This window comes from Gymnoscopelus microlampas, assembly GCF_963454915.1.
Source record: "Gymnoscopelus microlampas genome assembly, chromosome: 14".
Taxonomy (NCBI): Eukaryota; Metazoa; Chordata; class Actinopteri; order Myctophiformes; family Myctophidae; genus Gymnoscopelus; species Gymnoscopelus microlampas.
In genome coordinates, this window is record NC_139951.1 from 18,280,909 (window position 1) to 18,298,672 (window position 17,764).

The 17,764-nt window shown below is 39.2% G+C and overlaps 1 protein-coding gene across 1 annotated transcript; it reads left to right on the forward strand.

Annotated features, from left to right (window-relative positions):
• Positions 1-2,336: 2,336 nt before the first annotated feature.
• lgi1b (leucine-rich, glioma inactivated 1b) lies at positions 2,337-17,296 on the forward strand (the record flags this gene model as incomplete). Its single annotated transcript, XM_084078219.1, has 10 exons — positions 2,337-2,539; positions 3,054-3,125; positions 6,773-6,844; positions 6,957-7,028; positions 8,606-8,677; positions 9,355-9,524; positions 10,430-10,594; positions 10,950-11,174; positions 13,513-13,755; positions 14,444-17,296. 10 exons carry the CDS (start codon positions 2,337-2,339, stop codon positions 14,791-14,793), a joined length of 1,644 nt encoding a protein of 547 aa, XP_083934345.1. The 3' UTR covers positions 14,794-17,296.
• Between the last annotated feature and the right edge of the window lie 468 nt (positions 17,297-17,764).

Consider the following 17,764-nt stretch of genomic DNA (forward strand, 5'->3'; position numbering starts at 1 on the left):
GATTTACACATAATAATAAAACATATAACTCTATGGATATACACAGTGGTGTTTATAACTAGTCTAAGCAGGGTCTCGTATCTTTAACTTTGAATTTACTTATTTACTTATTCACTTATTCACTCATGTACTTATTTACTTATTTATTAACAAATGTTTGAGAAGTACTGAAAAAAAGCTAGCAAGCTTGTAGATCTGATATTTTCACTCGTTTGGGTTTTGGGTCCAGGGCAAACGTCTAATTTCTCTTTTTAGGTCTTGAGCTAAAAGGTTTGGAACCAACCACTGGTTTATAGGAAAAGTGAATGTGCTGTCCTTTTGAATTGGTCCACCACAAATATTGCATAAATGAAAAACACCCCTCATTACACCCCTGGAAGCAACTCAGTGGTCCTACTACATCCTGTCAACAGCTGACAGGATTCTTAGGCAGTGTGGTTGAACAATGCTCCTGTTATACTGTAGCTGAATTCTTTACAATATGGCAGGGATGAAAAACTTGGCCGCAAGTTTTTTTGGAACAGAAGTCCAGTGTTTTACAGTGACACCCCACTGAACTCAAAGACACTGCACTGGAATGAGTGGGACTGCATGGAAGGAAAGAAAGAAAGAAAGAAAGAAAGAAAGAAAGAAAGAAAGAAAGAAAGAAAGAAAGAAAGAAAGAAAGAAAGAAAGAAAGAAAGAAAGAAAATATGCTATGATAATAATAATAACCATAACAAAAATAACAAATTGATCTGCTGTTTTCACTACTTCTTAAAAGTAGTGTGACTAATTATTTTTATTTTATGGAATTTTTTAAAAAAACATTTGAATTTGTGTTTAACTTTTTTTTGGGGGGGGGGGGGGGGGGGGGCTACACAACATTCAGCTCAAAAGTGCTTTTAGCCTACATTAAAGTGAAAACGAATATCGGCTAATATAGGCTATGATACTATTGGGTAGACTATGAATACCAAATGGACTCTCTACTACAGGAAATTGTTCAGATTATGATCCAGATCATTATTATGCCAGCGAGCAGCAGTTTGAATGAAGCAGGTGCTTTTTAGCAGACAGACGGAGCCTCATGAATAACCGTTTCACATTAAGCAGCCATTCATGCTTCTGGAGCGGCGCGCACATAAATACAAGCTCGCATTGCTCATAAAAAAAGCGCACCTACCCCTCCTCTTGGTGACCGGAAAACTCGCCCCAAAACACACTCACCCCACCCCCATTTCTTCCGCGGACCGCTCCCCCCAGTGGTTCTTGTATTTGTTTCACGGAGGATAAGGTTAGAAATAAGTTTAGGGTTAGGCATAGTTTTACTGATATTAAGTTTGGGAATAAGTTTCGTTTTTGGCACCGTTTTACTGAGGTTACGTTTAGGAGAATAGGCCTACCAGGTGGTAACCGTTCCGCGGTCGCCGGAATTGCCCCGGGTGACTGTGTTTTGGGGCGAGTGTTTTTGTTGTATTTCTCTCTCTCTCTCTCTCTCTCTCTCTCTCTCTCTCTCTCTCTCTCTCTCTCTCTCTCTCTCTCTCTCTCTCTCTCTCTCTCTCTCTCTCTCTCTCTCTCTCTCTCTCTCTCTCTCTCTCTCTCTCTCTCTCTCTCTCTCTCTCTCTCTCTCTCTCTCTCTCCCTCCCTCCCATCTTCTCTCCGCTCATAAGAGTCCACGTTTTTGTTTTCTTTCTTCATGGCTGCCTAATTTATAAGACAACTTCTTTGTACCAAAAAGACAACAACAACAACATAAATAACAAAATAGACCGTCATAACATTTTCCTCGAATCAGCACTTTTGACAATAGGGATCATAAGTGATTTATATATATTTTTTCATGAAATCTTTCATTTTTTAACATTTTTCCTCCAATCAGCACTTTTGACAATAGGGATCAAGAGATTCTTTCTTTTTTTCATTAAATCTTTCATGTTTTTTTGTTTTTTTTCCTCGAATCAGCACTTTTGACAATATGGGATCATAAGAGATTATTTTTTTCATTAAATCTTTCATGTTTTTTTGTTTTTTTGTTTAATTTTCTGATCTGTCCTGCATTTCATTTGTAATCCCGAGCATTTGCAGAACGAATCCATTGGACCGGTGCCTTTCCTATTGAGACGCAAGAAGCATAGACACAAGCCTACATCAGATCATCCGACCACAATAAAAAAAAACATCCACTGCCTCTTAGCCTAATAATAAACAGGCTAGACAAGAAGAGAAAAGACATCCGAGATTTCTGGCATTGAGGGGGCAACGGCAACCTTGGGAATTTGACCGAGAAGAAGTTCATATGTAGGAATATTACTGGAACGGGCCACCGATCAGACAGACTAGACAGGACCGAAATAATGGGATCCCACTCGGACTCGGACAGATCCCTGAGAGGATGGACAGTTTTGGTGTGTGTCGCCGCTGTCAGCCTGGTTCTAGCAGAGGGCAGAAGACTGAAACAGACCAGATGTCCCACTGCGTGTACGTGCACTAAAGATAATGCCCTGTGTGAGAGTGTCCGATCTGTTCCTCACACTTTCCCCTCCGATGTCATCTCACTGTAAGTAATAATAGTAATAATAATGGAAATAATGGAATAATGTTTATTTATAATGCACTTTACATTTGTGAAAATCTCAAAGTGCTATAATAACCAAAGCATAAAAAAAGAATCAATACACCCATAAAAACATCTAAGAAACTGAAGAAAACATTTAAAACATGAGGGCATATAAGCCTAGAGGTAAGACCAGACCAGTGTATAGCTAAATAAATGCCAAGTGGTCCCCAACAAAGACCAGGATCTTGAAGTGTACAATTAATACCTTAAATTGTTTTTGCATTTATTTTTTGTTAAAAAAAACATCTGCCAGTGGTTAGATGTTGTTGTGCTGTTCAAAGTCTTTTTTTCTTCTTTTTTTTACTAGTTACTTTGTAGATGTTTATTATTATTACAAAACATACATTTCATGTTTCATGTTCTTCTTTTTTTAATTGAGGTTCACATTCGTAGTTGTAGCATACCATATTCTGTTTCTGACTGTCACTGTCACCCCTCATTTGTTTCCTTTCAGATCTTTTGTCAAGTCTGGATTCAGTGAAATCACCCCAGGGAGCTTCGTTCATACGCCTGCTCTACAGCTTCTGTGAGTGACAGACCATTCATTTATTGATCAGATTATCATTGACCGCTTTGTGTCTGTGTGTGTGTGTGTGTGTGTGTGTGTGTGTGTGTGTGTGTGTGTGTGTGTGTGTGTGTGTGTGTGTGTGTGTGTGTGTGTGTGTGTGTGTGTGTGTGTGTGTGTGTATGTGTGAGTGTGAGTGTGAGTGTGAGTGTGTGTGTGTGTGTGTGTGTGTGTGTGTGTGTGTGTGTGTGTGTGTGTGTGTCCATGCAATTATGACCACTAGGATGTTTGCTGCCTACCAGTTTCAACACAAATGTTGTGTTGAATGAATCATTCTTACATTATTACACATTTTGTTGAGTGGATTTGTAATTAAATTACAAATTCAATGTGGGGTACAGTAGCTAAGTCACATGTAAAACATGGCAAACAAAACAATTGATTCCAATATTCACTTACAGTTTTCAAATGATAATCAAATAAGAAATGAAAATAATACATAATTTATTTATGATTTGCTTGTCCAATGATAACCTATTGAAGAGGGTCAAAATTATATAAAATGTATGTAGCAAACATAATGGGCAACTTTCAAGAGTGTAAAAGAAAAGGTTCCAGTCAGTCAGTATTAACAAAGGACAAAGCAGGTGTTTCATACAGAGGACATAAAAAGGACCACTTGATATTCGGATTTAAAGGGGATTATCTTTAATGGTGTCAGGATTATGCAATAGAGTAGACCACATGGGTACCTACATCAACAGCAGGAGATGGTGTGTGTGTGTGTGTGTGTGTGTGTGTATGTGTGTGTGTGTGTGTGTGTGTGTGTGTGTGTGTGTGTGTGTGTGTGTGTGTGTGTGTGTGTGTGTGTGTGTGTGTGTGTGTGTGTGTGTGTGTGTGTGTGTGTGTGTGTGTGTGTGTGTGTGTGTGTGTGTGTGTGTGTGTGTGTGTGTGTGTGTGTGTGTGTGTGTGCGCGCGCGCGTGTGTGTGCGTGTGTGTGTGAGATGTACTTCAACAGACAGACAGAGAACATAGAGAGAGAGAAAGAGAGAGAGAGAGAGAGAGAGAGAGAGAGAGAAAGAGAGAGAGAGAGAGAGAGAGGCAAAGATAATTAAAGGAAGATACATAAATAATATCATTGTAATGATAACCCAGGCAAGCCTAAACATAGTCACGTGTTTTGGAACATCGACATTCCAGGCTAATTGATTCACTTTATTACAACCACTATTACAGATTTTGGACTAGGGATATGTATGCAGTACTGAGTGATGTATTATTGTACGTGCACATAGCAACGGCTTAAAAGCGTAACTGTTTACCTGTAATAGGTATTTATCAGGATTAATGGACATGACATCACACCATAATTAACAATGTACAAAACATTTATCTTGGCTGCAGACGTGCTGCCACGTGCTCCAGAAGGGTGATGACAATGAACTCACAATTTATGCATCCTTGTGTATCTAATGTTCAGGTGTCCATGAGCAACAGAAGTCCCAAATGACTCACATATTGATTAATCAGTAGATCTGTTCCGTAGTTGGCACTATGCTGCTGTAGATGTAATTAAACTGGACAGCCTCCAAATGTGAATGCAAAGCAGGGCACTGGTGATAAAGATCATGCATGCATGCTCATTAAACCGTCCTCAATATAGATGAAGGTTAAAACAGCACAAATTAAAAGAGTCATAAAAAAAGAGAACACCCAGGTGATTGTTATGGAGATAATTTGTTACACTGTCAGTTGTGACCGTTCACCGTTGTTAGTTTTGGAAAACAGACATGCTGGGAGCAGTGATTAAGAAAACATTACAAGATGGAACAAGAGGGTGTTAAATAAGTGAAAGCTAATCATCTATTGTCCGTTGGCCCGTTGCCTAGAGCCTCGAAACTGCCAAAGGGGAAGAAAGAGTCAGTGGTACATACACAATGGAAACAAGCCCTTAGGGCTCTTTGTGTTATCCTTTTAGCACCATTGTATAATCGTTCCACTGTACTATTTGCAAACTGTTAATAAAGTATTCGATCAATCAATCTCAAGGCAACAAGACACTATTCAATAGTAAATGAAGAGTTTAATTCCAAAGTGTAAAATGTATCTAATTAAAAAATATGATCTGTTATGACAGCCTCACTGTTGATTATTTAGGAAGTTAATAATAATGTCAATGCCTCACAAAAGTGTTTTGTCATAACCATTGTACAATGATAAAAGTAGTTGTGCACTTGCGCTCTTGAATTCTTTAACTAATTGGCAGCTTTCTCCAAAAAAGGGATGTGATTTTGAAAAGAATATGCACAATTATGTGCTATGTATGTAATTATGTGTACTATAGGAAAATAAACTATAGCTGATATTATTTTCTGAGTGTGGGATCATTTCCATATTTTTTTGCAGTCATTGCAGTGATGCAGAACCATAGAGACACACAATTTGTTCTAGAGTATATCTATGAGGGAAATTCAGGTGTCAGTAGGTGGTCATCCGAATTTTTTAATATCAGGTTTATATCAAGTCCTGTGCACTAGTAAATGTGGTCCTATAGACCAATTATTTGTTTACTAACATTGAGACTGGACGCACAGGTGATTGTTTCTCGCAATCAATTCCCAACCTGTTGTTTTGGGGGGAGCTGGTTTCAGCGCACCCCAACCCCCTCTTGTGTGTTGGCTAGTGAGGCGCGTCCTAGCGAGACCTGATAGAATGGGTTTCATTGCGCGCATACTGGTTGCACGCATACTGGTTCTTATCAGTGTGACGTCGTCTGTTAAGGGGTCTATTAATCATCTCTGCCAGGCCAAAAGGCCGGGAGGCAGATAATATATTTTCAGCCCTGTCCGTCCATGTGTCCATCCGTGCTGCTGGACCGATCGGCATGAAACGTTGCACGCACACTCCCAGTAGGCGAAGGAAGACCTTTTGACCTATAACTCCTGAACCATAAGTCGTACAATCAAAATGTTTTCCCTCTGGATTCCTTGGATCATGATGCAACTCCCATTTGATTTTGTACTTCTTCAAAACACACCCTTTTCTACTACTCCTACAGGTTTTGTCCAAAACGTATACACAAATCGATCATATTCTATTCAGATTGGCAATGATTGGCTTCCAAAATGTGTTGGAGGAGCCCGTTTCTCAAGAAAATGTCAAAACAACAGTGCCAAAAGCGATTTCACTTCCACGGTTCCACCCATAGGGTGCACCACAAATGCTACAAATGTCACAGTTTGTTTCCTGATTTCCTTTCACCAAATTAGGTACAAATGGTCTTGTGACATTGACTATCAGTATCAAACAATGTTTGATGCTCCATATTGTCATAACTCACTCAATGCATAATCCCTTAAAGGATTGTCTCCTGGGCTACAGTATTTGACAGAGGTTTGCAGGGAAACGTGCGTTCTGCTAAAGGGTGACTCAGAAAACATGCCTTAGTAGGAGGCATTGACTGTGCTTTGTTGTACTCAATTCCTGTAATTCACTCTTTTATCACATGCCTTAGGCAGAAATACTCTATGAGTCTCTTGTTCTCAAGGGTGAGATAAGTCACACATTTCATTCTTTTCTTGGATCTAACTTTCTGATAATGATAACTCACTGCTCCACATGTACAATCAAACATCATGAGGCCTTTGTCCCTTTGTTCTTTCTCACAGCTTGTTCACAGCCAATTCATTTGACTTCATTGATGAAGATGCCTTCGTGGGGCTTCCACATTTGGAATATCTGTAAGTGATTTCTCTCGAAATCCCAAGCATTACTCTCAGATTTGTGCACATTTACCGATTTGTTGGTGGACATGGGTAATTTATTTATGCTAACATCATTTTCTTCCCATAGGTTCATTGAAAACAATAAAATTGCATCGATATCTCCGTTTGCATTCCGGGGTCTCAAGGGATTGATACATCTGTAAGTACCTGTTCTCATAGATACAAGCTTGTCTCTCTCTATCCCTAACCTTTGCCTTTGGTCCTTCCGTCATTCCTTCCTTCCTGCCTTTTCTAAATTTCTTGACCTCATGAACCCTAGCATCTCTATTCTGGGGATGGGGATACTCGGGTCCCTATTCTGGGGATTCTGTGAAAAATAAGTGAACATTCAGAGAAAATTGACAAACATGACAAACCCCCCCCCCAAAAAAAGCCAATCTTGTCGATCAGCTATTTGCAGTATTTGTTGTACGATGCAGTACATAGGGAATAAGTGGTTAAAAGAACCTGATTTATCTGATCAGACTAACTCATGAAAAGCCAGAATCACTCCTCTTTGCAAAGTTCATTGAACTATTACCCTCACCTATTGGGCCAAGGTTTTAACACAGGGATAAGCATTTTTTATCAATATATTTTTCAGTTTCCTGTCACTGTCAACTTTATAATTGTCAGAACTGCAGTGGTAAGCAGCAGTGCTGCTACCGCCTGTCCAAGGTCTACTAGATCAGGTTGCTGCAGGACATATTGTGAAGGAGGTTTTAGCTGACAAATACGGCTGGAGATGAGTGTTTTTTTAGTGGTTATAAAACTACTGCGGAATATAATGGGACACATGACCCAATTTTCTAACAAAAAGGTTAGATGAAGAAATAATGTTACAAAATCTGACATGTTTCAGTATTTACTTCTGCAAAACAAATTCCCATCATAGAATAAAATATGCTAATGTAAGTAAGGAGAAATATACTGAGATGTCAAATGTACATTAATGTGCTGCAGAGTTCTCTCCACCACAGCTGAAAATTTGTATTCTGTGATTTCCTTTGGAAAGTGACCAAAATGTTCCTCTCTCGAGCAGTTCGTAAACACAAGCATGCCTCTCAACATTGCAAACCTTGCTAAAACTAAATATAGCTGATAACATGAGTGACCTCAAGCTTAGTCTAAATATAATAACTGCACTGTAACCTTAAACTCAGCTCTGACCTCAGGCTTGTCCCAGACTCTCCAATAGTCCTTATTAGTTGGCCAGTGGCCAGTCTATCCTTTCCAAAGTGGAGTCTAGAATTAAATTATAGTCTAGTCCTTGGGGAGGTCACATGATAATCCAAGAGAATGTAGATACGGTATAGTATAATTTTGCTAGAGTATTAAAAAAAACTGCCGTTTAATTGTAAATCATCAAGTGTTCATAATTGTCCCTATCATACACAAACACATTATCAGAGTAAAAAGCCAACTCTGAAGCCAATCCGTGTAAAGTTTGTTCCCTGCCTCTTTATGCTTTGTACTTCTGCTCAAAATGTCAGCAGACTGTCCTCCCCTCCTGAATAATGCGGCAGTCATGAATTACACCATCATTTTACTTCCATATTTGCTTACATTTTGGAATCCAGTCACAGTCTCATCCCATCTCAAATTAGATCTCTCAAAAGGACCCGTTTCTGACAGGTATATGTTGGTATTACCTGAAAGCACTACTGTAACCTCTGTACATTCTATGTTATTTTTTAAATTGTCTCACTCTCTGCATGTTTTGTTGTTGCCATGCAGGAGTCTGGCATACAACAACCTTGAGACATTGCCCAAAGATGTTTTTAAGGGAATGGAGTCCTTGACCAAAGTGTAAGTACAGTCGTTGCCCTTCAACTCAGCCTGATTTTGGACTTAAGTAAAAGTCCCTAGTGTCAAAATACTCTCTTACAAGTAAAAGTCATGCATTCAAAATGTTACTCAAGTCAAAGCATCCTAGTGAGTTGTGAGCTTGTAGATTGTGCGTTTTGGAAAGATTTTGAAGATGTTTGATTCATAATTGTATTCATTATTATTAATAATCTAAATCTGCAGAGTTACTAACAAAAACTGTCAAATAATGTAGTGTAAAAAGGTACAACATTTGCCTCTGAGATGTAGTGGTGTAGAAGCATGAGGTATGAAGAAATGGAAATACTCAATTAAAGTAAAAGTACCGTGGCATTGTACTTAAGTACATGGCTTGAGTAAATGTATCTTTGCATCATTGCAACTGAGCCATTTTGTTGAAGCTGATTGACATCTATTGATTGACATGACCTCACTAGTCTCAAGTGGTCCCCTCAATGTCCACTCTCATATTGAACAGGAGTTTGACAGTTTTCACTCACATCTTTTGTTATAAATCATGTAATTCATTGATGGGTTGAACGATTGATTAATTAATTAATTTATCTACCCTTAAAATGAAGTAAGTCAAACAAGGAAAATGAATGAATTCAGATCCTGATTCAGTTACTGTAGATAACACCCTTTTCACATCCATGTAGTGATCTGCGAGGTAACAACCTAGTGTGTGACTGCAAACTGAAGTGGTTGGTGGACTGGATGTATCACACCAATGCCACAGTGGACCAGATCCACTGTAGCGGGCCTCCCATTCACCAGGGCAAGAAGATCAACGACCTACTACCACACTCTTTTGACTGCATGACAGCAGGTGAGGACACCTTCATATGATGAAAAAAGCCAAACTACAAGCTCACAACGTGTGGCATCAGGACACATTGTGAGCTTGTAGATCTGCTATTTTCGCCATGCTACACCGGCGTACAAAGAGAAGCTAGAAATTAAGCTTAAATGTCCAGGCTATTTTTTTTACATTTTGCCCATTATGATATGCCCGAAATAGGTACAGATGATGTGGTTCCAAGTGTGCAGAACCTCCCTCTGTATACACTTTTCAGCCTTTTATCACCATATCCAATTTTATAGTCATGTGTGCAGTGATTTTTCCCAAGATTTAATGTTGTTAAAAAACAAACAAACTAAAAAAAACAACAATGTTATTTCAGTTATCTATAATGATCTTTCTCAGGGCAACTTTTGGTGTCAGACTCCTGAGTGACTTACTGCCATACTAATGATATACATACTTACTACATACTACATAATGCTGGCAATCTGGTGATCTGATTTCATACAGACTAACATGACATACTGGCTGATTGACTGACTGACTGACTGACTGACTGACTGACGGATTGACTTACTAACCATTTATAAGTCTCAAGCTGTTACAATACCCTACTGACTGTTAATCGTGTTAACCATCGCTGTCTGCATGCCATTCTTATGTTGGTCATGTCTCATAGTTTTATCCTGCACAACCACACACAAACCCTTCCATTGAGGGAGTGGCTGAGTTTTATTGTGATCAGTTATTTAATTTGATTTTCAAGACAATGATATCATGCATAAATACTTATCACACTCAAAAATAACATAATCCGTATTCATATACGCACATAAATGATAAATGATATTTATGACCTGAGTGGAAAGAAAGATAAGGACGACAAAAAAAACTAAGTAACCAAGTAGGATACTGTTTCTGGTTTTCAGAGTTTGCTGCCTATCAGTCACTGAAGTTTGAGTCTCTTTCCGTGGAGGCCTTCACCTTTGGCGAAGATCAATATGTAGTTTTTGCCCAACCCTTCGAGGGAACATGCAGTTTCCTGGAATGGGATCACGTTGAAATGACCTTCAGGACCTATGATACCATAGAAAGTGAGTTTTAGACAACAACCTTACACACTCATCTGTGTGCAAAAATATATATACTGAAATAACGCTCCAATGCATTTCAGTGTCCCTGCCTTCATCAGAGTTCATGTATCTGATATTTTTGCAAAGCATTGTCAATTTAGGTTGTTTTCTTCGCCCTTTTGCCTGTACACACTGTCAAAGTCAAAGTTTTCAGAATAATATGTTTCCCTAGATTTTGTATCACAAATAATTCATAGTTTTATTAGTTTTATCCTTCTTTCTGTTTTCCTTCATCACACACCTGCAGCACTGTCTGCAGCCGCAAGTTCACGGTGTGTGTGTGAATAATGGCCATTCCTCTCTCCTTGATGACCAGGTGCCTCTACTGTGGTCTGCAAGCCCATGGTGATTGACCATCTCCTCTTTGTTATTGTGGCCCAGCTGTTTGGGGGTTCACACATTTACAAGCGTGACACCTCTGCCAACAAGTTCATCAAGATCCAGGACATCGACATCCTGAAGATCCGTAAACCCAACGACATAGAGACTTTCATGATCGACGGAGAGTCTTTCTTCGTCATCGCCGACAGCTCCAAGGCTGGTGGCTTTTTCTCTCTTTTCATTACTTAAATCACCAATCTGACTGAACTTAAGCTTTTAATAACTTAAAACACTTTTTTATTGTGCCAGTTATTTTAGATGTACCAAAGGTAGAACTAATCCTTTATTAAACTCATAGCAAATCGTCAGCACCGACAGCACATAGCCTTTATTTATTTTTTTTACTATTTTTGACCTATTTTCCAACATAAATTTGAAGGTATTGAAATGTTCATATGGACATCTGTAGTAGAAACGGGGTGGTAAAATTACATTACCCTGACCAACAACTGTTTCAATTGTTTTGTTTTTAGTTTTGTTTTTGACAGCCTGTGCAGAATTTCCCATTCAAAAACACAGAAGCGCACTCTTCCTTGTTGCCTGGACAGTAGGAGCGCGCTTCTGTGTGACATTTTGCACAGGCTGTAAAAAACAAACAATTTAAACAGTTGGCTGACAACAGAATATACTTTTATCATCCCATTTTTACTACAGACATCTGTAGGAACTTGGGGCACAACCTTGGGAAATAGGTCAAAAATCAAACGTATTGCCTGGCCCCGCTATGCTGGATTGCAACACTGTGACCAAGTCCCGGAGTTACAGCGAAGCGAGAGGTCACAGATGGGGCTATGGGAGAAATAAAGACAATATCCTGTATTGTTCAGAGTGAGACTCCCACACACCTTCTCCTTGCAAAAACTCAATTTATTGCTGACGATTTGGTCACCAGAACTCCATCAGAGCATGACTTGCTACTAAGGAAGGTCTGTGACAAAAATGTCAGCAGAAAATTGAGAATTTTCAAGGAGATGGTGTGCAGGATTCCCACTCTATACACAATAGATTTACCAAAGGGCTTTGCTATCTGATCCTAATTTTGGGGATGTCATGCTACTTTGATTTTGAATGGAGAGTACATGCAGTAGTTTGAAAAAAAATCACACCCTGTGTGAAGGAAGCGGTGCCTTTGGGGCGGGGCTTAACTCATTGCAGTTCGTCCCTATTGGTGGTCTGAGTCCACGTACCAAATTGTTACTTGGTAGCATGCTGCAAACTGCAATGATGGCTGTTTAAAGCCCAGCCAATGGGCAGACAGAGGGGGCGGGGCTTAATTAATTACAGTTCGTCCCTATTGGTGGTTTGAGGCCATGTACAAAATTTGAACTCCGTAGCATGCTGCGAACTTGAGTTATGGCTGTTTGAAGGCCAGCCAATGGGAAGACAGAGGGGGCGGGGCTTCAGCAATTCACGCTGGTCCCTATTGGTGGTCTCAGTCCACATACCAAATGTGGACTTGGTGGCATGCTGCAAACTGGAGTTATAGCTGTTTAAAATCCTGTGCTCATCCCGTGCTCATACGGGCGCTGGGGGTCCCTGGACCCCTCTTTGATAACTTCAGCAATTCATGCTCGTCCCTATTGGTGGTCTAAGTCCACATACCAAATTTGGCCTTGGTGGCATGCTGCAAACTGGAGTTATAGCTGTTTAAAATCCCGTGCCCATCCCGTGCTTCCACGGACATAATGTGCTCATCCCGTGCTTCCACGGACATAACATACGCTGGGGGTCCCTGCACCCCTCTTTGATAAGCAGTGGCACGTGTGGGCAATAAGAGGAGAGATGGCAGAGGCAAGCTCCATGTGTGTGTGTGTGTGTGTGTGTGTGTGTGTGTGTGTGTGTGTGTGTGTGTGTGTGTGTGTGTGTGTGTGTGTGTGTGTGTGTGTGTGTGTGTGTGTGTGTGTGTGTGTGTGTGTGTGTGTGTGTGTGTGTGCGTATGTTTGTATGTGTTGCTTCTTTGCCGTGCTCATCCCGTGCTGATACGGACGGACGGACATACGGACAAAGTCAAGTGTAGAGCGGTTGGCACCGCTAAAAAATAAAGCTGTGAATAAGAAATGGTCAAAGTCTGACTCATACCATCACCACAAATATACAGTACTGTATACAGTACTGTAAGCACCAAGTGACCAGAACATTTGAAAAGTATTCTATATCATCCAAATGGTAGACTTTTCATTTCCTGTATTGCCACTTGAGGAGGAGGTGGGGGTCTACTTAAGAGGGAGTTTACATCGATGGCCTCTATCAATCACATTAGAGTGTCATGTTGTTTAGCACAGAAATCCCACATCAAATGTGTTTATACTGTTAACATGATTACGCTAAACACCAAGTGAGATTCCTTATAAATAATATATACACTGTCTAGCCATTTTATGTCCAAATAGGCATACATTTGTGTATTTGTGGGTCCTCGAGGTGTATTACTTTGGGGAGATGTAAAACTGTTGCATGACTAACTAACAGCACAGTGCACATGATGTTCTTACAGGCAGGCTCCACAACAGTGTACAAGTGGAACGGCAATGGCTTCTACTCTCATCAGTCTCTCCATCCATGGCACCGGGACACAGATGTGGAATATCTGGAGATTGCCAACAAGCCGCACCTCATCCTGTCCAGCAGCTCCCAGAGGCCTGTGGTCTACCACTGGAACAAGAGCCACAAGCAGTTTGACCGCAGAACTGACATACCAGAGATGGAGGATGTCTTCTCTGTCAAGCACTTCCAGGTCAAAGGTGAGAGAACATTACCTGTATATCACTACTGAGTAGTGATATATTTATGCATGGTACATATTATAGATACTACTGTGTGTGTATATATATAGATATGTATAGATAGATACTATCACTACAATGCAAGAAACTGTGCAGATGTATCACTGTATTTAACCAATGGTAGTACATGATTCAGTAATAACAAAACTGTACAACATATCAAACATAAGTAAATGGAAAAAAATATGTTTCTAAAAAAACCTTGTTTTTAAAAAAGCCTTTTGGGGTTCCTGTTGCTATGTACAGTATATAGCAACATACGTGTTTTGTAATTTTTTTATAAATATTTGAAGTTTTTCAGAAAACTTAGTTCAGGATTTAGAAGGTGTTTTTAGAATCGGCCTCAGGTCTAAATGGGTTCATTTATATAAGCATAAATCCGATATAATCAAAAATAAAAACGAAGATGATCGTACATGTAATTCTATTTTGTTTTAGTTATAGATTTTTCTTTTGACTTTAGTTTTAATTTTAGTTTCAGTTGACACATAATTTTCATAAAAGTCTTAGTTTAGTTAAGGATAATACCCCTGGTAAGGCCATGATACATTACATGCACACGGCACAGCATTTTGTAGCAACATTGATTGGCAATGTAATGCAAAAACACTAACCCGCTTTCTGTATGTTTTTGTTTGTTTCCTAGGTGAGGTGTTCATTTGTTTGACAAGGTTCATCGGCGACTCCAAGGTGATGCGCTGGGATGGAGCCATGTTCAAAGAGGCCCAGACAGTTCCGTCCCGTGGCTCTATGGTATTCCAACCAGTCACCATCGGCAACTGGCAGTACGCCATCTTGGGCAGCGATTATTCACTGACACAGGTCTACCAATGGGACCCCAAGCGGGGCCATTTTGTCCAGTCACAGGAGCTGAACATCCAGGCTCCCCGAGCATTCTCTATGGTATCTATTGACGACCGGGATTTCCTGCTGGCATCCAGCTTCAAGGGGAAAACACAGATATACGAGCATTTAATGATTGATCTGAGTAATTAAAACAGATTAAAACGATATCAGTCAATTCATGTTTGTGAATACCTTTCAAACCCTTTGTGAGTGACTGAATTTGTCAGGCCCAAATAGAATCAGTAGACGTTTCTGCAAAAGTATAGACTAATGATCCTCGGCAACCCAGGCAGCTTTAAAGGTGCTGTAGGTGATTTTTTTTGTTAAAAGTGTTTTTAGTTTCTTTTTTCCCCCTTTTGTTTAAGTTAAAGCTATTTAACGATAGTAATCATTGCTATAGTGTTTGTTCAGTAACAGGGGGTTCTCTCCATCTCTTCAGCTCTTTATAAACAAAATTTCAGAACATTTTCAGGTGGGACACCAATTTCATCCAAATCAGGGGAGAAAACCATCTATTTTGTTCCAATTCCATTTTTGTTTTGTTTTATAACTTCCAATTTAACTGTTTATCCTGCATCCTGTATGAGTTCTTCTCTCCTGATTGGATAAAATTGGTATCCTGACCTGAAAATGTATTTTGTGTTCATTTGAGCTGGAGAGACAGGGAGCAGCCTAGCACTCTATGATTACTATTGGAATACAAAGCTACTTAACAGTTATATATATAAAAAAAAAAAAAAAATTACACTCCATTTCAGTCAATGCTCAAATGATTTGAAAATATATTTTTTAATTAGTTTGATGTGAACTAATGAGACACTGTTAACCAGGAATGGATTTGTATTGTTTGCTACAGTTTAAAACATCACAAAGTACAAGGTACCAGGGTTTTGAAAGAGATTCCACACTGCCGCTGGTGCCTATCTTCAGACTTACCACAGCTGTTTCGTTTTCACACAGGCCTTGAAGAAAAGAGCATATTTTCACCCTGGCTCTGTTCTCTCTGATGATGCCTTATTTTCCATTTGAAAACCATATCTTCCATTATTATTGCGAGCTGACTATCTTTCAGGTGAAGAAGCAGTTTAGCTTTTTCTTGACCTGCTATAATAACTTCTTACCTAGAAGGTAGGTTTATTTAGAGTAGATTAGATATTCATCCTAAAACATGTTTTTGTGGTTAATAGCTGGAATAATAGAAGCAAACATTGTTTTAATTGTCTTTTAGATAATAACGTAAATGACTTGCTAGAGCTTGTGATCAAGATGGAACACATAATGCCCAAAACACTGTGAAGGAGATTCGTTTTAAAGCTGATAGCTGAACAATTTGATTGGTTCAAATAGTAATCTGATCAAGGTTTGAAGCTAATAACAAACAGCTGCATACAGTAAAGTGAACACTGTTGACCACTGTCTAGCAAGGGAGGGTGGGGTAACAATGACAGGACAACCAAATGCTGGCACACTTTTAGCTCAACTTGTTAGTTCTACCAACCACTATGGCAGCTAGCCAATCTGAACTTTGTCAGTCTTTCCAAAAGGCTACGTTATGTGTTAACCACCTAAAAGGGTATTTCACTTTAAAACACTTCTGGGGTAATTCTAACAGTTGAATGAGCATATATAGGAGGGGGTCTGATCTATTGAATATCAAATGAATCAAGCAACTTAAAAACTGCCTGGGGTGCTCCCAAAAGTCTGGGTGGACGTGAAAATGAACCCAGAACTGTTTTAAAGTGAAATACCCCTATTTCAAACATAGTGGATCTACAAGCTCACAACATGTATCATAGTGATGCATTGTGATTGTGAACTTGTAGTCCTGCTATTTTTGCAATTCTTGAAAAATGTTGAAGTGTTTTGAAAAACATTCACTTATAATGACATGAATGCCAAGAAGTGATTAAGAAATGCAGCTAGCTGAGACTGTCCAGTCTCCGCAATGGCCAGTTCATGGATTATTATGACTGACGCTGGCAGTCTATTATATGACCTGATCAGTTTGACAAGACTGTATACATGGCACAGACACACTCGTAATAATACTGTTGGTTCCCGATGAAAGCCTTGCTAGAAGCGTCCCACAGTGTGTGTGCCCAGCTCTATCTCTCTTTCACTGCACTCTTGCCCCTTTTCTCCTACATAGACAAAGCCATTGTTATCTTTACTCTGCAACTAAAAGCTGGTCACTGTGTAGCACCTAGTAGCCTACCTGTGCTTTGACATGCTCCTACTATATTATATGACATAGAGGAAGTAAACTCACAGTAACAGCCTGTTAATAATTCTCACTGACAAAGATTTGCCAAATAAAATGTTTACGTTTTTATGATGTTGTGTAAAGTAATTTATATGATATACACACTGCTTTTGTACGTAGATGGGGAGGACTGTGTTTTGTCTTTCATCGTTATAGAATTTAGTTTATTTATAGTCATTAGTTAGAAATGAAAATATGCTATTTTATTATCTCCTAAACTGCTGTGTAACATGTTAGTTATGCTCAACATAGGCTATACAGTAGGCCTACTTGTATCAGTCTAATTTAGATAGAATTGAGGATATAACGGGCTAGACTTATTTGTTTTTCCTCCTTGCTCGTTGTATTTTATGTAGCCGACAATAGTAATAAAATGCTTATAACACACAACCTAATCAGACATGTTTTTTTCTTTCATTTCTACTATGAGTATTATGATAGCAGCCTAATGCTGCCACAGATTATTAGGTATACAGAGAGAAAGTAAAAGTCAGACTGAAATATGAAAGAAGGCTAAAATAAATAAATAATAATAATAAAAATACTTTGTTGAACTGAAAGTGAACTGACCCCCAAGGCTAGAATGTAAATTAACGTAATGCCAGTGGTGTAAAGTAACCATTGTAAGTACATTTACTCAAGTACTGTACTTAAATACAATTTTGAGGTATTTTTACTTTACTGGAGTATTTCCAATGTTCAGTACTTTTACTTCTACTTCACTACATCTCATCTTGCAGATTTGTATTATTATTACAAAACATAACCACTTCAGCCCATACATTTCGGCCATTTGAAAAAAGCCGATCTACAAGCTCATGATGCAACGCATTGTGAGCTTGTAGGTCTGCTATTTTC